The 25,678-nt window shown below is 41.5% G+C and overlaps 1 protein-coding gene across 1 annotated transcript in view; it reads left to right on the top strand.

The window, feature by feature from the left end:
* ACOXL (acyl-CoA oxidase like) overlaps positions 1 to 25,678 on the top strand; it is a 312,998-nt gene that overhangs the window by 160,692 nt on the left and 126,628 nt on the right. The window contains exon 13 of the mRNA XM_047854457.1: positions 8,073 to 8,162. Within this exon, the coding sequence (XP_047710413.1) occupies positions 8,073 to 8,162 (90 nt within the window). The remainder of the gene's footprint in view (positions 1 to 8,072; positions 8,163 to 25,678) is intronic.

The following is a 25,678-nucleotide window of genomic DNA, read 5'->3' as shown; positions in this document are numbered from 1 at the left end:
TGGCTGAGCCACCCAGATGCCCCCAATCTGCCAATTTTATTATGCACATTTAGCATGTGAAGTTGAAAGTTAATTATCATCTTTCTTCCAACAACGCAGGGCTTAGATTGCTTTCCCTAAATACCAGTTCCCCACTTCTGTGCTATTGTATCCATTACTTCAGCGCTATGTTTTTTAATTCCATCAACTAGCCTTTGTATTTATTATTCTATGGAACCACGGTTTCTTTAGAACTTTTGCCTTCTACCAGTGTCTTTGCTTACAATTCCTTCTGGCATCTCTTGAGCCATTGCCCTTACCCCTGCGTTCAGAATACCATTTAGTGTGGGTCTGTGGTAATGAACTTCAGTTTTATTTGTCTGAATGTCTTCCTTTTATGCTCAACCTTAAAAGATTAAGTACTATTAGGTATAGATTTCACGGTCGGCAGCTATTTTCTCTCAGTATTTTCAAGTTTTTATAATTATTCTGGATTCCCTTGTCACTGAAGAATCAGATACCTGTCTAATTTTTTTTTAACTTTTTTTTAACGTTTATTTATTTTTGAGACAGAGAGAGACAGAGTATGAATGGGGGAGGGGCAGAGAGAGAGGGAGACACAGAATCGGAAGCAGGCTCCAGGCTCTGAGCCATCAGCCCAGAGCCCGACGCGGGGCTCGAACTCACGGACCGCGAGATCGTGACCTGAGCTGAAGTCGGACGCTCAACCGACTGAGCCACCCAGGCGCCCCAGATATCTGTCTAATTTTTCATGGCAATCTATTGCGGGGGGTGGGGATCTCTGCTTCTTTCAAGATATTTTATTTTTTGGTGATCTGTGATTTGACTTAATGTGCCTAAGTATTGTTTGTTTTTTTTTTTCCATATATGAAATTTGTTGTCAAATTGGTTTCCATGCAACTATTTGGGGTTATTTGAGTTTGCTAAATATGTGGATTTGTGTCACTTGATCATTTTGGAAATTTTAGGTCATTGTTATCGCCATGTTCTTGATTTTATCCACTTCTAGGTATATTAGGCTAATATCCATGTGGGCTGCCTCTGCAGGTTTGGTTCTGTTATTGTCTAGCTCTTCTGATTATTCTTTATTTCCCCTTGTGATTTGTGATTTTTTTTTTTAGTTGATCCCATGATATTTGGAACTTCATCTGGATAGTTTTTTCAGGACAGTGAGGATCTATATTTACCTCTGCCAGCTGCCTGATGATCTCAACAACCCACTTTAAACTGGCTCCTTTGTTTGGGACTTTGAGGGGCCTCATAGGAAGTATGGATTCTGGCCACAGAGCCCTGGTTGAAAACTCTCAGGAAAGATGTTTTCTGCACCTGCCCCCCCCACCCCCCGGCCCCCACAGCCAGAGCTAAGACTAGCCAAGTTCCTCATTATGTTCTTGGGTGAGGGGTGGTGTTTTCTTATTTCACCCATGGTAGGTGTTGTTTTCCAGGAGACTATGTATATGTAGGGGTCTTTACATAACCTCTTATCTGGCCTCAACACATCGTACCCTCTTGGAGTCCATGGTTTCTCATTGTGTCCAGCCTGTGAAGATTTCTCTTTATTAGCTTAACCATGCATTCAAAATGATTTTTTAAAAATATTTTATGAGTAGGGCACCTGGGTGGCTCAGTTGCGTGTCTGACTCCTGATTTTGGCTCAGGTCATGATGCCAGGGTCGTGGGATTGAGCCCTGTGCCAGGCTCTGATTTTGTGATTTCTACTGGAGAATTAAAAAAAAAAGAATATCTAGCTGCCATATTGCCAGAGACAAATCTAACTTCCCCTCCTCCATGCTCCCTAAACAGTTTTAGTCCAGCTGCCATCGATTCCCCATGGCTTAGTCCAAATGACACTTCTCGGTCCTCACTCGCCAAAGCATGCCTGTTCCTCGTGGACACACTCTCAGCCTTCAGGACACAGTACTCTTTGGCTTTCTTCCGGCTTCTTTGTCTTCTTAGTCTCCTCTGCCAGTGTTCTTCTGTGTGACCTCTGAATGTTGGCATTTTTCAGAACGTTGAGCCTGAGTCCTCTCTTCTGTGTATTCACACTCTTGATGAGCCCGTCTTCTCCTGAGGTTTTAAATACGACCTGTATGGTGAAGGCTTTCTAATTTACATCTCCATCCCAGACCCCTTTTCACATGTCCGGAGTCTCGTATCTAACTTTCATCGCTCACAGGTTCTCATACCTCACACCGACGGACGTGAAAATTTGATCTTTCCCTCAAATATCCTTCTGCCCCAGGATTCTCCAACTCAGTAGACACCACACCATACACCTACTGTTCATGTGGCCCAGGCTTCCTTGCTCTCATGCCCACTCTGAATCCTCTCCGAGCCCTTCTCCCTCCACCTCCATGCCGCCATGTCTCCCATCCATGCCACCAACTAGCCCAACTTCTCTCTCTCTCTAGGCTGTGTTCACTCAGCAGCTATAGCCAACTTTTAAAGTCACAAGTTGGGGCGCCTGGGTGGCGCAGTCGGTTAAGCAGCCGACTTCAGCCAGGTCACGATCTCGCGGTCCGGGAGTTCGAGCCCCGCGTCAGGCTCTGGGCTGATGGCTCAGAGCCTGGAGCCTGTTTCTGATTCTGTGTCTCCCTCTCTCTCTGCCCCTCCCCCGTTCATGCTCTGTCTCTCTCTGTCCCAAAAATAAACGTTGAAAAAAAAAATTTATAAAGTCACAAGTTATCTCACTCCAAAGCTCAAAATTATTTTATGACTTAGCACCTACACTAACCTAAAATGAACTCCTGACGGCTCCCGAGTCACTTGACCCCTATCTACCTCTTCTACCTTAACTTTGGGCCACTCTCCCCCAACTGACCACCTCCAGCTCAGCCTTCTTCCTAGTCCCTGAACATTCCGTGCTTCTTCATGGCCTCAGGGTGTTTGCACACGCTGTTCTTTCACCGGGAGCAAGCTTTCTCCATTCCTGGCGTGGCTGACTCCTCTTCTTTAAGTTTCCAAGTTAAACAAGCCCTCTGAAAATATTCTTCAGCATCTATCTAGGTTAGGAGAGGTCTTTCTTGTTATTTTTTCTCTATGGAACCCAGATCTTCTCCTTTCTGGCACTTACCAGAGATTGTTTAATTGCCTATTTTATTTGTCTACCTGACCAACACCTATCTCTCTCCTGCAACACATGTCTGTGGTTGCAGCGTGTAGCATAGGGCCTGCGAAGTGAGACCCTCACTATACCTTTGGTGACAGGACCTATGAATGAACTCCCTCCTCTCCGTTTCCCCAGTTTATAAGCCCTGACACTGTAGGGTCATCTCAAAGCAAACAGGGCAGGGCAGGGCGGGACAACTCGTCGTCACCTCCATAGGAACATCCGTCATCTGCTGGGCGTTGAACTCTGGCTGTCAGAAGATCCCCCTCAGACCACGGCTGTCACAGGAAAGGCTGTATTGCATCTCACACACATCAGCTGACCTTGCACACAGGCTCTGCCCCATTCAAGGTGTGGAGATACATAGGCATAAATTAACACAACTCTAAGAAACAGTCCATCCTGTATTTCCAATTGACCCTCCTCTTACAAATAAGATTGATTTCTGTCTGTTTCTTCTCCTTCAAATTAACAAGATTTGCCCTCAATTTGTTTAAAAGGAGGGAAGAAAGCCTGTTTCTAATTTGTTCTTATCCATTTATTAAATATAATCATACAGTAAAAAAATTCAGAGATGTTAAAAACAGCAGGAAAATATTAAACTTGCAGTGTACAAAGCTTGAATCATAAAATATGCTTCATGGGGCTCTTACTGAAATGGGACACAACCTTAATGACATTCACAATTACTTGCTAAGAGGCTCGATGTAACCCAGAAGGCAGAGATAGAGTAACACATCTACCCAGCGTGCTCTCTCTTCATGGAGACCAGATTCCGGGCTACATTGCCCCCTGAGGATTCTGTTGGCTTTGGGAGCATGGAGTTTAGAGTTCCCTCTGTCTATTCTATATTTCTTTTTTTAATTAAGAGTGAAATAAGCTAATGGAAAATATTATTCACTTTTTTGGAGATGAAACCTGTTTCTTCCTCACTTCCCTCCTTTCTCTCATCTGCCTCCCCCCACCAGAAATGTATAAGCAAATGCCCCTACTTAGGAGTCCGGTGTGGAAAAGAAAGAAAACTCATGGGACTACCATTTCATTTCCCAACATGCTGTCGAGTACCTTGAGATGATGGCTTCGAGAAGGATTTCCTTGGACTCCAAAGGATATGTTGACGTCAGAGAAGCAGTTCACATTGATTTCTTGCTCTATGTGTGTGCACACGCCCCCTGCACTGCGTCAGTCTGCTTGGTCTGCCGTGACCACGTATGTCAGACTGAATGCCTTAAAAAACAGAAATTTCTTCTGGAGGCTGAAAGTCCAACATCAGGCTCTTTCTTGGCAGGGGTGGTTTCTTCTGAGGCTTCTCCATGTGGTTTGTAGATGACATGTCTTCACATGGTCTTCCCTCTATGTATCTCTGCCTCAGCGTCCTCTGCTTAGAAAGACACCTGGAGGGGTGCCTGGGTGGCTCAGCAGGTTAAGCATCCAACTTTGGCTCAGGTCATGATCATGCGGTTCATGGGGTTGAGCCCTACGTCGGGCTCTGTGCTGACAGCTCAGAGCCTGGAATCTGTTTCAGATTCTGTCTGTCTCTCTCTCTCTGCCCCTCCCCTGCTTGTGCTCTGTCTGTCTGTCTGTCTGTCTCTCTCTCTCTCTTTCTCTCTCTCTCTCTCTCTGTCTCCCAAAAAAAAAAGACATAAAAAAAATCCTGATGAAGGTACAAAGTGCCGGGTTATGACCCGGCATGGAAAGTATCTTAGGCTGCAGAGCCCAGGACTGCCCCTCAGCTTGCCACCGATGGGTGCTATATAGGTGACTATGAGTTTAACATATTTCCTCCTTCCCCAAATCCAGCACTCTAACTTTCCTGTCTTGCTCACCTGGTTCTGGCTTTCCTCACACCCAACTCACTCCTCAGACTTCTCTAACTGTAACATGCTCAGTCACGTTCCCCCTCCCTCCAAAACACTCCATGGCTCCCTTTGCCCAGATCTGATCTGCTGGTTTCCCAGTCCCGCCCCACTTTCCTCCTCCTAACACTTGTCTCTGCCCTCGAAATCTCAGCTCCTATTCCAAGCCTTTTTCTTGGGGGCTTTCTTTCCCAGACACCCTTTTATCTCCACATCCTGAGATTACAGATGACTTTATCTTTTTTTCTGTTGGGTTTTCCTGTGTTCTGGTTGTTTTTTTTTTTAATTTTTTTTTCAACATTTATTTATTTTTGGGACAGAGAGAGACAGAGCATGAACGGGGGAGGGGCAGAGAGAGAGGGAGACACAGAATCGGAAGCAGGCTCCAGGCTCTGAGCCATCAGCCCAGAGCCTGACACGGGGCTCGAACTCACGGGCCGCAAGATCGTGACCTGGCTGAAGTCGGACGCTTAACCGACTGCACCACCCAGGCGCCCCTGTTCTGGTTTTTTAAAATAATGCTTATGTATTGCTTTTAGTAATTTATTAAAAACCTCAAGTTCATTTTTAATTAGAAAATCACACACACACACACACACACACACACACACACAGTGGTTATAATCATTTGTCTCCAAAGAATTCAGGGTCCCAAGTTTAGAATTTAGTCCCTCCAGAAGACAGCTGCAAGTCTGCACTGAGTAACTTCTCTGCATTGTGTGTCTCTCCTTAAACTTGAGAGCATGTTCACACGGAACGCAGCTGCCTAGAATTTGTTGAACCTTGTTAGTTTCTCAACGGGTCACCTCGGATATTTCAAAGATTTAGATTTTTATGAGGGTAGGTCTCTCTGGCCTAGTCTAAGGAAATTAGATCAGAACTATGCCCTTGGTAGTTTCAGGAGATTGGAAGCGATGTGCTGGCCACAACCGTGTCTTGCACGCAGTTGGCTTTGGGTTTTCTCTGTGCTGTTTCTTCTTCAGCTGCCTGCAAGCTCTGTGAGGGCTGTGAGCCTTGTACCTCAGCTCTGTCCAGGCCTTGGAGAGTCTGGAATCATTGAGAAGCAGCGATGCGGTTTTACTCGGGTTTCAAACATGAGGAGGATTTCAATGTTGAGTTTCGCCATCCGGAAGAGAAATAAATGATACTGCGTTGGAAGAACTAATATATAAGATAGAGCATCTTCATGTTCTCAGGACTCTATTGCCCCTTCTCTGAGAGGCTGTCAGTATTCATTTGCTGATTCTGCTGCGTCTTGAGTAGATTATCTCTCAGGTCATTTTACAGCCTTGTGGCCTGGCTTCCTGGAGCAGAGTGTGAACAGATTCAGAAGTGTCAGAGAACGGCAAAGAATTTGACACTTGCACCCCTAGTGGGATAGACCGGAGCACAATTCTCAAAGAAAAAGTGTGTTGTTTCTTCAGAATCATTCTTTTGAGCACTTAGCAGCTATGCTTCTTGAGTATAAAGGCTTCTTCCCAATACCGAGGTGATAGATGTAGTGTTCATCTTTTCTACACCAGAACTTAGGAGATTATTCAAGAACATTCCAACATGGCTCTCAAGCTTCACTTTCTTCGTCTGTGAGATGGGGTGATGTCTCACGTGGCTGTTGTGAGAAAAAAAAGAGGATTATGTGAAACAGCAAGTGAAATTCGGGTAGAGCACCCAGTCCAGAACCGAGTTGTAGCGGGCACTCGATGAATGGCGGTGTCACAATGATGAATGTGAGTCAGCTGTGGCCTTGCGGCAGGGAAACATTCCGGAGCCTGGTCACATTCAGTGGGCACCTAAGTTTACGTGGTCTGCCTGTGGGGCGGGTTTATCCCTGTGGTTATGGGGCAGGGGCCGGGGAGGTTGGCAATGTTATTGATTTATTTCTCCGTAAATACAGCCTGTTTACCTTTATGTAAGTCTTAAGCAGTCCTGCAGATGCTTACACTGTGCACTTCGGCCTGCGTAGACCGCTGTGATGCTGGCCTGGGTGGGGGTGTGGGAAAGTAGGGGCATCCGAAGATGGCTCCCGGGTCAGGAAGCACTGATTGATGCTCCAGACTTTTGCAGGCAGCAAGCCCCCAGAAGTGCTGGCTTCTGTGACTCAAGTGGCCATTTTCAGAAAGAAAGCAAGGTACCCTGAGATGGGAGCATATGGCTGCCCACGGGAGCGCCCTTCTGCGCTGCTCCGTGCGGCTTGCAAATTTCAGCAGAGGCTGAATCTTGTCATTCCCTCGCCAGAGCTGAAGTGCTAAATGCAAATAGTCCGGGGAGAAGTAGCCTGGCAGTCACCTCTGATATAACTTACTTAGGCAGGATTGATTTGTGGAAGCCGATTTTGAGAGTGGGAAAGATTCTAGAGATTTAATGGGGAGAGCAAGGAACTGGAAGAAATACCGTGCAGGGGCCTTCAGAAGGGGAAGGGCCCGAGGCCAAACACAGGCAAACTTTGCTGCTCTATGTTTTGCCTGGGGCCGATCGACTTTCTCCCAAGCAGCTGCTTCTCCCAGTTTGTGTGCAGAACTACTGTCAACACTTTGAAAATGAGCAGCAGGCTACTGCCATTTAAATAAGGATTTCAGGAAATAAAAAAAGAAAAAAACACTAGCTGGAAACTGGGGTGTGAATTTATGACTCAGAGTAGTTAATGATATTAACACGCAGCGTGGCAATTTAGGATTTTTGTGTGGTGTCCCGAGAGTCAGGTACATTTGCTAATTTCAAAAAGGTTGGGGTGGAGGAGGCATCATTCTCCTGCATATATTTAGGGCATAATCACTAATTTCTTGACGTTTATTAGAATTCATAAGATTTGGAAGAGAGGTAGAAAAAAATCAGCACAATTTGTTGAAATATTTTGGGGAAAAAGTGTGACATGACTATGTCCAAATGTTTTTACTAATAATGAAGGCAAATCTGAAATAATATTTATAGATCAAAAGCAAGTGTGATGGCTTAAAACTCTTAGAATGGTTACTCTGGGCAGGAGAACTATAGTTACTGTATTCTTTTCCATTTTCTGTATTTTTGTATAATTTCAAAGAAAAGGTTAGTCTTTTATGATGATGGGATTGCACATTTAAAATATATTTCTTTTCTTTTTTCTGCAATAGGGTTACATGATGGAAAACCGAATCTCAGGCCTCAAATGTGACACGGATGTGTTTGTAACTTTTGAAGGTGACAATGTTGTTATGCTGCAGGTAAGATTCAGGAAATGTTTATTCTTCTTTAAAAAAAAAAGTTTATTTACTTTGAGAGAGAGAGAGTGAGCGCACATGGGTGTGTTAGTGCTAGTGGGGGAGGGGCAGATTTGGAGGGAGAGAGAGAATCCCAAGCAGGCTCCACACTGTCAGCACAGAGCCCGACGTGGGGCTTGATCTCATGAACCTTGAGATCATAACCTGTGCTAAAATCAAGAGTCAGTGCTCCTCCCAGCAGGTGCCCTCCTCAATGCCCATCACCCACTTACCCATCCCTCCTACCCCCCATCAACCCTCAGTTTATTCTCAGTTTTTAAGAGTCTCTTATGGTTTGCTTCCCTCCTTCTCTTTGTTTCTTCCTCTTCCCCTCCCCTATGGTCTTCTGTTAAGTTTCTCAGGACCCACCTAAGAGTGAAAACATATGGTATCTGTCTTTCTCTGTATGACTTATTGCATTGGGTGTTGTGTGGAAACCAATTTGACGATAAATTTCATATTAAAAAATAATAAAATAAAAAATAAAAACAAAATAAGCAAATAGACATACAAGAAAGGACTTGTTGGCTGGAAGACTCCTCTGATTATTACTCAAAATGCTAATAAAGTCCCTGTGCACAAACAGCTAAAAGAAAAGAAAAGAAAAGAAAAAGAGTCGGATGCCTAACTGACTGAGCCACCTAGGTGCCTCTCGGAAATGTTTATTCTTCTTAAACAGTGTAACTTTCAAGATTAAGAGTCACCCAGAAATCTGAAGTGTTTCGTACGTTTTATTTTCATCTGATGTCTTCATTTAATTGGTAGGTAAGTTTTCCTGTTAAGCGCTTGATCTTTGCAGTAGTTGAACACGGGATGAAATTATTTCTCTCCTAGCTGATCTTTGACATTGAACTATATCTTTTTTGCTTTAAGAAAACAGCTTCTTAGACACAATTAGTCAGTTCTTGTACTGGGAAGGCTATTCCAAAAGAGTGTATGAAGACCCAGAAGATGAACAGGCACAAAGACATGAAAAGGCAATTTACAAAAGGAGGGCAATTGATCAACCTCACTGGCGATCAGAGAAATGCACATTAGGGCATACTATCATACTGTTTTCTCTATCAGACTGATTCATGTTTAAGAGTATATTGAAGTCCCAGTGTTGAGAACAAAAGAGGCACTCTTCCATGTTCCTATTAGGCTGTGTGTGATTCTACTTCTGGGACTATCTAAGGTAATAATCCTAAAATACAGAAAAACGTTAAGGCACAAACGTTTTCATTAGTACACTATTTATTACAGCAATAATGTTGGAATCTAAATTTTCAACAATAGGAAAATGATTATGTAAATCATCTTCTGGCCACTCAGTTGGGAATTATATAGCTTTTAAAATTGTACTTACATAGAGTTTATTACAGAAATTAAAAACTTATGATATGGTAAGTAAAAATGATATAAAATTATATATACAATGTGATCATAATTTGGTGTTTTTCAAAAAGAAAAATAGGGACTTCTGGTTCTGCTAAGATGGAATGGCCCTATCCCTCCCAGGTTCTCCCTCTTAATAATTAAGCACTCTGAATACATAATACAACAAACAAATGTAAGAAAATTCTGAAAGGGAGAAGGAAGAAAGCAGACTGCCTAGAGATCTTGGAACTGGGGGAAGGCAATGGCTGTAAGTTTTCTGGGTTTCGTTATTGTCTCCCCTAAATCCTGGATAGGGCATATATGTATGCCCTGAATCTCTAATAGGCACAAACTCCAGGAAGAGCCTGTTCTCCCCAGCCAAAGGATAGGGAAGATGGTGGCCTAACAGCCATAACAATCAAACAAACCAAAACCAAAACCAAAACAAACAAACAAACAAAAATCCCAACCCCCTCCAAAAAAACAAAAACACCTTTCTAGAAATACCCTCCCTACATCAGTCAAACAAAAGAGAAAAACTGAACACACACACACACACACACACACACACACACACACCTATTTCAGCAGGGCCTGGCAGGAACTGATCTTTCACCTGACCTCTGATCCAAGGAAGTAGGCAGAAGCAGGTAGCAGGTAGCACTGCCATTACCCAACCTGGTGCTATTGGTGGGGCTGGGCAGAGATCTAATATTCTATTCCCTGCCTAGTGGAAGCAACTGGAAGTCAGATTTTTACATCAGGGTAATGTCAGCAGGGCCCATTGGTGAGCTAAGCCTCCACCTCTACTCAGCAGCAGCAAGACCCTTTGAGGTGATGTAAAATGAAGCAAATCACCAGTATGATTTAACCCTGTACCCCAGTGTTAGCAGGATCCAGTGGAGAGCTGAGCCCCTCCCTTCCGCAACTAGAATGGAGGTCATCAACTAGACTAACCCAGGAGGTGTGATAAAAAAAAAAAAAACCCAAGAAGATTCAAATAACCAATATTAGGAATGAACATGGATATGTCACTAGGTATCTTGCAGGAATTAAAAGAATAATGAAGGAATACTAGAAAACAACTTTACATTAATACATTTGATGACTTAGTCAAATTGACCAATTCCTCAAAAACCACAAACACCAACTTGAAATGGACAACCTGAATAGTCCTATAATCTCACAAATTGAATTTTTATTAATAATAAAATACTTCCTCAAAAAGTCTCCAGGCTTAGGTTTCATTGAAGAATTCTGTCAAACATTTAAAGAAGAACTTTGCACAATCTCTTCCAGAAAATAGGAAAGAAGGGAACACTTCCCAACTCATTTTATATAGCTTGTATTACTCTGAAACCAAAAGCAGACATTACAAAAAAGGGAAAAATACACATCAATAAGTCTCATAAATTTAGATATAAGAATCTTCAACAAAATATTAACAGATTGAATCTAACAGTGTATAAAATGAATTATACACCATCACGAAATGGAATTTATTCTTTATATGCAAGACTGCTTTAGCATTCAAAAATCAATTGTTGTAGTCCATCGTATCATTAGACTGTAAGAGAAAAAAATCACATGGACATATTGGTTTCCACAGTTAAAGTTTTTGACGAAATCACAGTGTAAAATCTTATCAAACCAGGATTAGGAAGGAACTTCTTTCACTTGGTAAGAAGTGTATACAAAAAATATAAGCAACATCATGCTTACTGGTGAATCACTGGATGCTTTTCCCCTAAGGTCAGGAACAAGTCAAGGATGTCCACTGGCACCACTGTTATTCAACATAGGGCTGGAAGTTATACCAGCGCAATAAGGCAAGAAAAAGAAATAAAAGACCTAGATATTATAAAGGAAGAAATAAAAACTGTCTCTGTTTCCACATTATATGATTATCTACATAGGAAATTCAGAGAAGCTATCCCCAAACTCCTATAACTGAGTTCAGCAAGACTGCAACATATAAGATCAATACACAAAAATCAATCTCATTTCTATATACTAATAACAAGCATGAAAACTGAAATTAAACACACAATATTATTTACAATTATCCCAAAGAAAATGAAATACTTAGGTTTAAATTCAATTGACATGAATAGGATCTATATGCTGAAAATTACAAAATGCTTGAAAGAAATCAAAGAAATCCTAAATAAATGGAGAGACATACAATATTCATCAGCTGGAGGACTCTGTGTAGGAAGGTGTCAGTTCTGCCCAAAATGATCTATAGATTTAATGAAATCCCCATCAAAATCACAACAAAGGTTTTTTGTAGACATAGACAAGTTTATTGACAACATCAAAACAGCGGAATAGGAGTTTTCTGCCATCTTACCCCCAGAGAACACCAATTTTGATAATCATCCAAGGGTAACAGTGCCTTTGTATAAGTCCATGAGTCCACCAAATACCAGCACATTGTTGGAGCAAAAAATAATCTGAGATTGGATGCATTGAAGAGAGTAAGAGGAACAGTTTCACTTTACCCATGTTACCTCTCCCTTGAGGCAACACAGCTCAGTGACAAAAGAGATCTTTCGGCCTGTGATTTTCCTCACAGGGGAAAGTGAGAGTGTGTAAGTGAACACCCAGCTTCCCCAGATGTGTGGGACATTGCCCAAGAGACCCATTTCTTTCTCCTCTTACCCAGATTTCTGAGGTGTGTTGCATGACATGGACTGCAAGGAGTAGCTGGGAGAATAGCAGCCAGGGCTGACATCAGTCGAATGTGGATCCTACTAACTGCTTTGCAGACTCCTTCAGGAAACCCACTTATGAACCGCTGGGGACACTTCACTTACAGATCTTCCAGCTTGGTCCACGGACACCCACAACACTCTACATGCCTGGTCACTGACTCATTGCTACTCCATGGCCAGTTATCAGTGTGCATTCCCAAGGGCAGCAAGAGCCAGCCTCTGCAGACAGCTAGTGAGCGCCTGAAGAAAGCCAGCCTGACCCTGTGGGGTTAGAAGAACGCATACAAACTTGAGCCCTCAGTACCACCCAAGGGGGGAGCAAACGAGAAGCTATAAGCACGAATCCTGGTTTTGCAGGATGAAAAAAAGTAGTACAGTCTTAAGAACGATTCCCTAAGAGGGAATAAGAGGTGTGAAACATGTGTATCTATAGAAGGTCTGAGAAAGCTTCAATTCATAAGAGGACCGGTGGAAGGTATTTCTCTCCCAAAGCCAGTCAGTAAAGACTAGAGGAGGTGATAACTTCTTCAAATGTGAAGACAGCAGTGGAAGACTTCAAGGAACACGAGAAATGAAGGAAACATGACACCACCAAAGGGACATACGGATTTTCTAGTGACTGACCCCAAAGAAATGGAGATCTGCAATTTTCCTGATAAGCAATGCAAAATAGCTGTTTTAAGGAAGTTCAGTGAGCTACAAGAAAACACAGAAAGATAATTCAATGAAATAAGTAAAGCAATACGTGAAAAAAATTAGAAATTTAACAAAAATATATGAATCATTAAAAAGAACCAAATAGGAATTACAAAGTTGGGAAATACAATGAATAAAGTGAAAGATGCAGTAGAGAACATCAACAGCAGACCTGATTGAGCAGAAAAAGATTTTGTGAAGGAGACTACAGATCATTTGAAATTATCCAGTCAGAGGAGAACAAAGGAAAAAAGAAGGAAAAAAAGTGAAGAAAGCCTACATGAACTATGGGCCACCATCAAGAGGAACAGTCTATGCATATTGGAATCTCAAAAGGAGAAGAGAGGGAGATAAGGGTAGAAAGTTTATTAAAGAAATCATGGTTGAGAATGTCCCAAATCTGGGGAGAGATTTGGATATCCAAGTTCAAGAAGCTCATAAGCCCTCCAAGACGTTCAACTCAAAGAGATCTTCTTCAATGTATATTATAATCAAATGGTCTAAATTAAAAGACAAATAATTTTAAAAGCAACGAGAGAAAAAAAATCCTCAAATACAAGGGGACCCCCATAAGGCTGTCAGTGGATTTCTCAGCAGAAACTTTGCAGGCCAGGAGAGAGTGAGATGATATATTGAAATGCTGAAAGAAAAAAAACCCTGCTAAACAGAAATATTTAACCTAGCAAAGTTGTCCTTCAAAAATGAAGGAGAACTATAGACTTTCTCAAGCAACCAAAGCCGAGAGAGTTCTTCACCACTAGGCCTGCCTTAAAAGAGATGATGAAAGGAATTCTTTGAGCTGAAATGAAAGGACATGATTAGTAAGAAAACATAAAACATAAAAATAGTAAAAGTAAGCATATAGCCAGATTCAGAATATTCTGATACTGTAATATGGTGGCATGTTAATCATTCAACCCTAGCATAAAGATTAAAGGACAAAGTATTAAAAACTAGTATAACTACAATAATTTGTTAAGAGATACACAACATAAAAAGATGTGGAGGCATCTGGGTGGTTCAGTCAGATGAGCGTCTAACTCTTGATATAGGCTCAGGTCATGATCTCGCGGTTGTGGGATCAAGCCCTTTGTTAGGCTCAGCGCTGAGTGTGGAGCCTGCTTGGGATCCCCTCTCTCTCTCTCTCTCTCTCTCTCTCTCTCTCTCTCTCTCTCAAAAAATGTAAAGCAAAAAGGTAGAATTTTTGTGTGTGATTGAAGTTGCTATTAGCTCAAAATATTTTACGTAAGTCTCATGGTAATTACAAAGCAAAAACCTACAGTAGACACGAAAGGTAAGAAGAAGAGAAGCAAAATGATTTTCTCTATGGAAAATCATCAAATCACAAAGGAAGATGGCAAGAGGAAAAAAGGAGCAAGGAGACTACAAAACATCCAGAAAACAATAAGATGGTGTAAGTCCTTACATATAAATAATTATTTAAATGTAAACAGATTACATTCTCTAGTCAAAAGGCATAAAATGGCTGAATGGATTAAAATAAATCCCACAAGACCCAAGTATATGCTGCATATAAGAGATTTGCTTCAACTTTAAGGGCATATAAAGGCTCAAAATGAAAGGATGGAAAAGATATTCCATGCAAATAGAAACCAAAAGGGAGCAGGGGTAGCTACGCTTATATCAGACAAAATAGAATTTAAGTCAAAATCTAATGGGTGGCAAGAAGGTCATTATATAATGATAAGTGGGTCAAGTCATTAAGAGGTTATCACAGTTGTAAATATAATGGACCCAACATTGGAGTACCTAAGTATATTAAGCAAATGCTAATAGATCTGAAGGGAGAAATAGTGCAGTAATTGTAGGGGACTTCAACATCTCACTTTTAATAATGGATAGGTCATTCAGATAGAAAAGCAATAGGGAAACTTTAGACCTGAAGTATACTTTAGATCAAATGGATATAACAGATATATACAGAACATTCCAGCCAACAACAGCAGAATGCACATTTTTTTTTCAAATGCACATGAAACATTCTCCAGGATAGATCATGTTAGGTCACAAACAAATCTTAGCAAATTTCAGAAAATTGAGATCCTACCATGTATCTTTTCCAACCACAATTGTATGAAACTAAAAATCAATAACATACTCAACAGTGCAATGTTGAGAGCTTTTCCTCTAATGTCAGGAACAAGACAGGGTGCAAACTGTCACTACTCCTACTGTACATAGTGCTGGAAGTCCTTGCCAGAGAAATTAGGCAAGAAAAAGAAAGGGCATCTAAATTGGAAAGGAAGAATTACCATTGTTCTGTTTGCAGATGACATGATCTTGTATATAGAAATCCTAAAGAATCCACCAAAAATTTCTAGAACCAATAAATGAATTTAGTAAAGTTACAGAATGCAAAATCAACATACAAAATTCAGTTGCATTTCTGTACATTAACAACAAAATATCTGAAAAAGAAATAAAGAAAAGCGATCCCATTTATAACAGCATCAAAGACAATAAAATAGAACTAAATATAACCAAGGAGGTGAAAGATCTGAACACTGAAAACTATAAGGCTTTGAAGAAAGAAATTTAAGAAGGCACAATAGATAGAAAAATATTCCATTTTGTGGATTGGAAGAATTAATATTATTAAAATGTTCATACTACCCAAAGCCATCCATACATTCTACATAATTCCTATCAAAATTCCAATGTTATTTTTCACAGATAGAAAAAACAATCCTAAGATTTGTAGGGAACCACAAAGGACCCTGATAGGCAAAGCAATCCTGAGAAAGAACAAAGCTGGAGGCCTCATACTTCCTGATTTCCAGCTCTATTACAAATATAGTCAAACGGTGGTGGTACTGGCATAAAGAAGGGCATGTGGACCAATGGAACAGAATCAAGAGCCCAGAAGTAAATCCATGCATGTGCAGTCAACTAATATCTGACAAGGGAGCTAAGAACACGCAGTGGAGAAAGGAAAATCACTTCAGTAGCTGGTGCTGGGAAAACTGGACATTGACATACAAGAGAATGAAATTGGACCCCTGTCTTACACCACTCACAAAAATTAGCTTGAAATGGATTAGATACTTAAGCATAAGACCCGAAACTGTAAAACTTCCAGAAGAAAACCAATGTCTCCTAGACATTGGTCTTGGCAACAATTTTTTGGGTATGATAACCCAACACACAACAAAAGTGAAAGTAAACAAATGGAACTACATCATTCTAAAAAGCTTGTGCTCAGAAAGAAACAATCAACAAAATGAAAAGGCAACCTATAGAATGGGAGGAAATATTTGCAAACCATATATTGGATAAGGGGTTAATATACAAAATACACAAGGAAACCGTACAACTCAATGGCAAAAAAGAAAATAACCCAATTTAAAAATGGACAAAGTACTGAATAGATATTTTTCTAAAGAAAACATAAAAGTGGCCAGGAGATATATAAAAAGGTGCTTAACATCACTAATCACCAGGGAAATGCAAATCAAAACCACAATGAGATAACAGGTTACACATGTTAGGATGACTTTTATTAAAAAAAAAAAGATAAAAAATATTGGCAAGAATGCAAAGAGAACCCTTGTACACTTGTGCACTGTTGGTAGGAATGTAAGTTGGTACAGCCAATATAGAAAATAGTATGGAGGATCTTCAAAATATTAAAAATAGAACCACTCTATGATCCAGCAACCCCAGTCGTGTGTATATGTCCAAAGGAATTGAAACCAGTATCTCGAAGGGATCATCTGCACACCCATGTTCATTGTAACATCATTCATAATAGCTCAGTTATGGAAACTAAGTGCCCATCAATGGATCAATCCATGCAAATATGCCCTACTGATTTTTAACAAAGTTGCAAAAACAGATCAATGCAGGAATGATAGCCTTCTCAAACACTAGTGCTAGAGAAATAGAGCATACATAGGCAGTAAGATGAACCTCAGCCTAAGTTTCCTACCTTATAAAAGTTTTGACTCAAAATAAACTACTTAAATATAGAACATAAAATTATAAAAACTTCTCCAAAAAAATATGAGAGCAAATCTTTGAGAGCTCAGACCAGAAAAAATTCTTAGATTTGACATCAAAAGCACAATTCATAAATGGAAGAAAAAAAAAACCCTAGACTTTATCAAGCTTAAAACCTTTTTCTTTGTGAAAAACTAGGAATAGGGATGAAAAGACAAGCTAAAGACTAGGAGAAAATATTTGCAAGCCATATATCTGACAAAGGACTTGGGTCCGGAATATAGAAAGAGCCCTCAAAACTCAACAACAAAAACCAATCCAATTATGAAACAGACAAAAGACATGAACAGACATTTCACTGAAGAGTAATGCCAACGACAGATGGGACCATGAAAAGATAGGTAACATCCTTAGCCATCAGGGAATTGCACATTTAAACCACCATGAGACACCACGGTAAACCTATCAAAATGCTAATATTTTAAAAATATTAATAATATTTTTATAATGCCAAAAGAAGCAGAGAAACTGGGTCACTCATATATACCCATTTACTAGTGGGTACGTGAAATGTTACAGCCACTTTAGAAAAGTATGCAGTTTCTTAAGAAACTAAACATGTACTTACCATAAAACCCAGCAGTGATACTCTTGGGCATTTACTCTCAGAGAAGTGAAAACTTCTGTTTACACAAAAACCTGTATTGCATATGAGTGCTCATAGACAGTGTATTCGTAGTGATGCCAAACTGGAAACAACCTAAATGTCCTTCAGTGGGTGACCAGTCAGACTGACAGTGGTATGTTCATGGAGTACTACTCAGCAAGAAAAAACCAAAGAATTGTAATACTCTCAACAACTTTGATGCTGAGTGAGAGAAACCAATCCGAAAAGGTCCCATACTGTATAATCCCATTTCTTAAAATTTCTTTTTTTTTTTAATTTTTAACATTTATTTATTTGGTGGGGGGGTGGGTGCTGAGAGAGAGGGAGAGAGAGAATCCTAAGCAGGTTCCAGGCTCCAAGCTATCAGCATAGAGCCTGATGCGGGGCTTGAACACACAAGCCATGAGATCATGACCTGAACCGAAGTCATATGCTCAACCGACCTGGCCACCCAGGCACCCCGATCCCATTTGTAGAACATTCTTGGAATGACAGAGTTACAGTGATGGAGATCAGGTCAGTGTTGCCAGGGGTGAGGGAGGGAAAAGACAGGGAAGTGGCTGTAATTATAAAAAGGTAGCATGAGGGATCCTTGGGATGGAAATTTTCTGTATCTTGCTTGTGGTGGTGGTCACATAGATCAACATACATGATAAAACTGCATAGAACTAAACACACACACACACACACACACACACACACGCATGCGTACACGCATACACACAATACAACTGCATGTAAAAGTAGCAAAAACTGAGTGGCCTCTGTGGATTGTACCAGCATCGTTTTTCCTGGTGATACTGAACTGTGAACAATACAGTGTTCTGTAAGATGTTATGATAAAGGGTACATGGGGTCTCTCTGAATCCTTTCTTACAACTGCATTCTTACAATTACATGACAATAGAAAGTAAAAAAAAAAACAAAAAATGAAAGAAGAAAACAAATAGAAAACTCTGCATGAGTAAGTTTAAAAAGAAATAAAAATATTGGAGATCATTATCTTATGTTGAAAAGGCACTGGATGATTGAAACATTGTTTATATTGAAACGAATTTTTATAATAAAATTTACAATGAAGAAATGGCTAACTTAAAGAGTAATGCAGAAGTTTTTGGAATGCTATTCAGTTATAAGTTTAGTCTGTTGAAAACTAAAATGTTACAGGATACGTACTGGCAGCTCTCCCCTGCCCCCTTATTTTAGCTTTCAGAGATATCTATAGTTAAGCAAATAATTTAGGGGGAATTATTTAAGAATTGCCATTTAATTTGGGATAGACTGACAGTTCCCTGCCCTTTTTTTCTCCCTCCTACCTAAACGTTGCTTAAAAACAAAACAAAACAAAACAAAGCAAAACAAACCTCTCCTTAAGAATATTCACTAATCAGACATTGCACTAATCCACATTCTCCATCTCAGCTGGTGATCCAAGTGTGTGTGGTTTTTCAACAACCTTCTCTTTGGGGAGTACGTTTTAAACCTTAGCATGTGGTTCAGCATCACTGAAGTTATGATTCAGTGCTTTAACTGCAAAGTTTAGCTTGTGGGCACCATGGACAGGTTGTTTTAGTTTACTTATGGGATGGTCACAGTTTGTCACTATGAATGAAAGTGGAAGCATAGGTAGAAATAGGGACTGCTTGCCATTTGTCATATAAATGGGTGCATGAGCAATGAGAGGGATGGTCTGATGACAACAGTGGGCAGTAGCGCAGGGATGCTGTGCTAGAGGGAGGCTGTGTGCCAGCACAAAGAGGCAGAGTATCCTTGCAGTAAGAACCCACAGAAAGACTTCAAGGTCCAGGCCGAGAAAGGAAGCCAGGAATGGTTCAGTCTGCTAGAAAGGAGATAGCCAGTGACCTTCAAACCAGGTCGTTTTAAGGAACTTGACATAGTTCTGCAAAATGGAAAGCAGATGGGATGGAATTGATGGGTCAACTGAAGTGGAGAGGGCCTGAGGTGAGAGCTGTTACTTTGGGGTGTCTTTGGAGAGACCCTGAGTCACAGGGATTGAGAGCAGAAGAGGGGTTGGTGCAGAGAGCCAAGCATTTCTGTAAAGGCCTGCCTCACAGCAAGGTGGCCAGGCTCCCACATCAGAGCACCTGACTGCACCAGTAACATCTGCCACAACTCTGGAAACCTGCTCTGGAAACGACACTTGATAGCTTTCCCAGGGAAGGTTTGGTCCCCTGGGGTGAGAGACTGAGACCCCTAAGCACATTAGCTCTGTGCTGGGGAGAGGGTCAGCCTGCCTGCTTGCCACCACTTGACACACCCTATAGAAAACCTATCAATCGACATGTCCTGTTTTGTTCCCAGAGCTTTCAGGCCACCTGGCACCACACAATGATGGCGAAGGTGGCTCTAGCTGCCTGCAGTGGTCAACCTGACCGCCTTCCACTTGAGTGTTGGAATCTGCCCATATTGGGGAGGCTACCTTCCTCTGGGCTGGATTTTGCTCTGATTCTACTTCCTGAAGTAGAAATAGAAAATTCAGGAGACTAGGGGACAGCAGAAAGTGGTCAGGGACTTTTACAGTATACCAGGCTTATCTACAGTGCTTTCAGCCCTCTGCCTGAAGGTGAGACTCTAGTGATCTTGAAAATGGTGGGGCTGGGGCGCCTGGGTGGCGCAGTCGGTTAAGCGTCCGACTTCAGCCAGGTCACGATCTCGCGGTCCGTGAGTTCGAGCCCCACGTCGGGCTCTGGGCTGATGGCTCAGAGCCTGGAGCCTGTTTCCAATTCTGTGTCTCCCTCTCTCTGCCCCTCCCCCGTTCATGCTCTGTCTCTCTCTGTCCCAAAAATAAATAAACGTTGAAAAAAAAAAAATAAAAAAGAAAATGGTGGGGCTGCCCTCCCATGATTGTGGAGATGGGGACAGAGTAGGCATGCACTATAGAGTTTCTACAGGCTTTACATATTTCCCTTTAAGCAAGATGGAATGTCCTCTGACCCTTTCATCATTTTCCTGGGGCAGAGGTTGTAGGCCCTTGGTGAAATTTAATTACATCCTCCACCAAATCCAATTACTACCCACACCCATGAAATCCCATTATAACTTCCTTTGCTTCATTAGAGATACAGCAGGACAGGTGCCTTCCTAATCCGCTCTGGCAGATTTCCTAAAGATTATCATTCAGAGGCTTTGCATACATTGTTCATTACTCTGCAAGCAGAGCAAATATGCAAAAATGCAAATGACTTGTAGTCTAACTTGTTAAAGACCATGTAAGCTTCTGGTTATAGGAAAACAGATTCCTTAGAGATTTTAAGCCCCCCCCCCCCCCAGAGGTATTCTCCAAAACATATTCAGATATTTTTCTTTTGTTTTTCTTATTATTTCCAAATTTTACTTAGAAAAATTCCAAGTAGAAATTTCAAGAGAAAAATTGAAAGACTAGTACAGTAACTCTTGGACTATATTCTCCACTTGGGTATAGTCTCCACTTCCAAGTGTTAATACTTTGCTATATTTAAGTGTTCTCTCTTTCTCTCTCTTGTGTGTGTGTGTGTGTGTGTGTGTGTGTGTGCGCGCGCGCATGTGTAACCTGTGAAAGTAAATTGCAGACATCTCTAAAAACTTCAAAATTCATTTTCTAAAATACAGTTTCTTACATGAGCACAATGCCATCATCATACCTAAGCAAATGAACAATAATTCTGTGATATTATCTAATGAGGATGATCAGACATTTAAGGAAAATCAACAATATCATAAAGAAGGAGCAAGATGAACAAACAGAACTGCTGGCACTGGAACAAACAAAACAGAAAAATGAAAATGAATTAGTATCCTTAAAGACGTGTGATAACACTGCATCCATGAAAGAAGAACAGCCTGCTATGAAAAATGAGCATTACATTAAACCATAGTAACCACAGTGCAGAGAAACACAGTAGATTAAAGTTAGACATTTGCAAATTTTAAAAAATCCAATAGAAGGGCTTAAGGATCAATTGAAAAAACATTTTTTTCAGAATGAAGATCAGAAAAACCAGTGAAGGGAAATAAAAGGGAAAGTCTAAAAGATACAGATGATCAAACAGGGAAATCAATGACATTCCTGAAAGAGAAAACAGAGAAGACAGAGAGGCAGACAAAATTAGAGAAATAAAAGAAGAAAATCCCCCAGATCTGAAGAAAGGCACAAGTCTTGAAATTGGCAGGACCTAATGGAAAAGGTCACAGCCTAAAAGTAGCCTGGAGAATTTCAGATCACCAGGTAAGGACAAAGAGAAAGTCCCTAAATCCTAGACTGAAAAAAACTTCAGGTTACTTACCAAGAAAAGAGAGCAGATTGACTCAGTCCTCTTAGCAGCAGTGCTGAAGGCTGAAACAGTACTTCTCAAGTCTAACACACCCACACATCCCTAGAGATCCAGTTGACATTCAGATTCTGGGGTGGGTCTGGGGTTCTGTATTTCCAGCAAGCTCCTTGCTGAGACTGCTGGCTTGCAGACCACATTTTGAGTGGCAAGAGTCTAAAATAAAATGAAACAATGCTTTTAGAATTTGGAAGAAAGTGGAGCTCCTGGCTGGTTCAGGCAGTAGAGCATGTGACTCAGTCTTGGGGATGTTTGAGCTCCATGTTGGGTGTAGAGATTTCTTAAAAAAAAAAAAAAAGGAATTTAGAATGAAGTTATCCTGAATGTAAAATTTCATAGGTAGCCACATTATTAATCAAATATGAAGCAAAATAAAGACGTATAGATATTCAGTTGCTCAGTGAGTTTACCTGCCATGTACTTCCTGAAAAGTATTACTTGTCGATGAACTGCAGAAAAGCATAAAAGGAATTAAGAATTATAAATAAATGTGTGCCTTCTGGAGCTAATCCCAGGGGAGTATGTATAAAGAAATACCTGGATAGTAGTTGTGTGGCAAGTCTGGAACACGATTAGTCCAAATTAGAACAGGAAGTCAGAGGGATCAAAAGAATGGCTTCAAGAGGGAAATTATTTCGGTTCAACAAATAGAATGATTAAGAAATAGGAAGATCTTAGTGATATGATGGAAAAGGCATATGTTTCTTCTTGAAACAAGGTGATGGGGTGGGGGGGGGAATCCATTAAGATTCCAGGAAAACTAAAACCACTCAAAAGAAGCATGCTCCAGATACGAAGCAAACTACAACATGACATGAGAATCTGTTTCACCTTGACACTTGAAAGCTTCTCCTTCTAGCAGAACAAAACCCACTTAAAAATGGTTGTTTTGGGAGTGAGGCCCTAGAGAAAAGGGATTGGGCAAGAGACTTTTACTTTTTACTTAAGACCACTTAGTATGGCTTGAAGTTTAAAAATTGGGTATATTTAAAACCATTAAAAAAATCCCTCCTTTAAGTATAAGAAGTGAGGAAAGAGAAGGAATGAAGAGTACCAAAAAAGGAAGACCTCTCTGAGAGAGAGAACAAAGGCCGGTGTGTTTCTCTCTCTGTCACACACACACATACACACACGCACGCACATGCATGCACACCCCTTACCCTCCAGCCCTAGTGTTCTCCCCCCCTCCGCCACTGGAGAGAATTCCACATTCTCCTAGACAGCTGGGACCTCGGGAGTTAGAATGGGGCCTTGAGACCAGTATGATGTTAGATGAGGATAGAGCATTGGCTGAACCTGGACTCCCCCTGTTCCTGGAAGGACCCATGCAGTAAACTGGAAAGAACATTCTCTCTGGGGTCCCAACCTTCTGGTTGTAGCTGAGCAGCAGGTGGTGAGGTTGAGATGACAGAAGGAGAAAAGTGCAGATACCCCTAAAATCAAAGGTGAAATTTGGGTCAAACCCAATTACAGGGTCATGGAGCACCAGTTCTAAAGGGCTTGAGATCTGGATGGAAAAAGCAGGGGTCTAAGGAGCGGCTGGTACAGGGGTTGATGGGGCTGTGGATAACACGTCTGCTTACCTGAAGGATCAGCTGCCTTCTTATTCTGAGTGCTCTTGGGGAGAAAGAAGAAAGGGGCAGGCTGAGGGCCTGCTGGACCCAGCAGAATCAGGGACAAATGGTTCAAGGGATCTTCCCCAAGACCTGCAGATAGGGTTATGCCCAGAATCACCTCTGATGATGGCAGTAAAAATTAAGGGGAAGTGTATGAAATGAGACCAGAGAGGCAGGCAGAGGCTGCCTAGTGAAGGATGTGAAGGTTATGGGTGGGGCAGCCAAGAGTAGGGTTGGGACCAAGTCTCACCCTCCAGGAAGGTGGTGGTGCCCAGGCCAGGGTGGTGGCATTGAAATGGAGTGAGGAGGACAGCTTGACGATCTGCTTAGGGGATAGAACTTATATGAAGTATTTACAAAACGTGATCATTAGGGGGAACTTGGAGGGACTTGGGGACGATGCCCTCTTAGAAAAGCTAACCAAAGTAATTTGAACAGGCATTCTGTTTTTCTATTTTTTTTAATCCAATGACCAATACACAAAGCTGGCATCATTGTTTTTTCAAAACCAGATGTTTTAGCAGCTAAATATTGAACCCTGTCCTCGAGGACCCCACGTGTGAGATTTTGAAGAAAGGGAGCCTTCTGAATCTGGCCTACTTGTTTATCTTTCCTTCTCTGCTCCCCAAAGTGACTTCATTTTCTGTACAGTGAGATTGGTCTTGGCATTGTTTTTCAAGTTGGGATCTATGAGTTCTTTATAAGAATGTGTTAATTACTTGTCTTAATTCTGATGATAATCTAAACAGAAATAATCTAAGTGAGTTATGTCAGTTGTCTGGATAACAACCACAAAACCAGAGACTGCCAGGGGATGCTGGCCTTCGTCTTCATATTTGCAAGCCCTTTGGCACCAAATAACATTCACCTTGGTCACCAGGAACCGACGAAGAAGGAACTGATGTAGGTCTTCTATGACTAAAACAAGGTCTTTGTGCCAGGTGAAGGCCAACGGGTTGGTATGATGTGCTGTTAACGGAAAGTTTCGTAGTCAGAGACTGGAAGGAGAAAGGCCTTTCCCCGCAGCCCCCAGCGGCATGGGGCATAGCCCATCCATAGGAACCCCCACGGCCAGGGAGGGCCAAGTTCATGCTGCAAAACAGTCTGCCACATGTTATTAGGTCTGTTGATGTGAATCTCATTAGTTTTATAGTTTTGCTTGTATTTAATTTCATAGTTTATAATTGAACAAGAGCCACAAACATAAGGTGTTTATATCTGGTTAAATGTTTGAACATGTTTAAGGAACATTATAATTTGAAACAACTTAAGTCAACATTGGGGGTTAAGGAGAATTCTTGTTTTCCTTCAGAAGGGGTTTGCGCCTTACTCAAGACGTAGAAAACTTCATCGGCTTTCTTTTTTGTTTCGTTTTAACATTCTCCGTATTCCCATTTATTTCTTTTGCTGCAGATTTAAAACTTCAGTTGCTTTACCTTTTAAATAGAAGAAAATAAGTGTACCAGTAATATCTCTTCCAACTACCCTGGACATTTTGTTGTTGTTAGGGGGTGGACTTCAGGAGAAGCTGGACACATGTGTGGTGCACTACAGGGAAACTTGGCCTCAAGGGGCAGATATGAGCGCGTGGAGCCGGAGGGGAGGCAAGGGTTGGAGGATGGGGCTGAGAAGGCCTAGGACAGCAGCAGCAGCCCTGTACAGGGGAACATGGACAAACTAGTCAGGGAGTTCAACTTGGACCCAGCTGCCAGTGGGACTACCAGTCCCACTGGTAATAGAATACACCAGTCCCACTGGTGTAATAGAATACACACCAACATGCTCTACCATAAGAACGTGATACACCACGTATACACCATAATAATAGAATACACACCAACATGCTCTACCATAAGAACGTGATACACCATAAGAACATGTATCATCCTCCATGGTAACCCGAGAGCTGACTCAGTGGCCTGTATGTCCTTAAGGCCCAAGCCTCTTTCTAGCATTCAACTCCAGTGACAGGAGTGGTTCCTGGGTGGTCTCATCTGCATCTTAGAGGACATTCCAGAAACCTTGTGCGGAAGCCCTCCGCTAAATTCCTCTCAGGTCCCACTGGCTAGGACTGTGTAGCTTGCCAATGCCTTAGCTGCAGGGGAACTGGGGGGGGGGGTGAGCACTGGGCATTTTC

The sequence above is a fragment of the Prionailurus viverrinus genome, chromosome A3, assembly GCF_022837055.1.
Source record: "Prionailurus viverrinus isolate Anna chromosome A3, UM_Priviv_1.0, whole genome shotgun sequence".
Lineage (NCBI taxonomy): Eukaryota > Metazoa > Chordata > Mammalia > Carnivora > Felidae > Prionailurus > Prionailurus viverrinus.
This window is presented reverse-complemented; position numbering and strand designations above follow the sequence as displayed.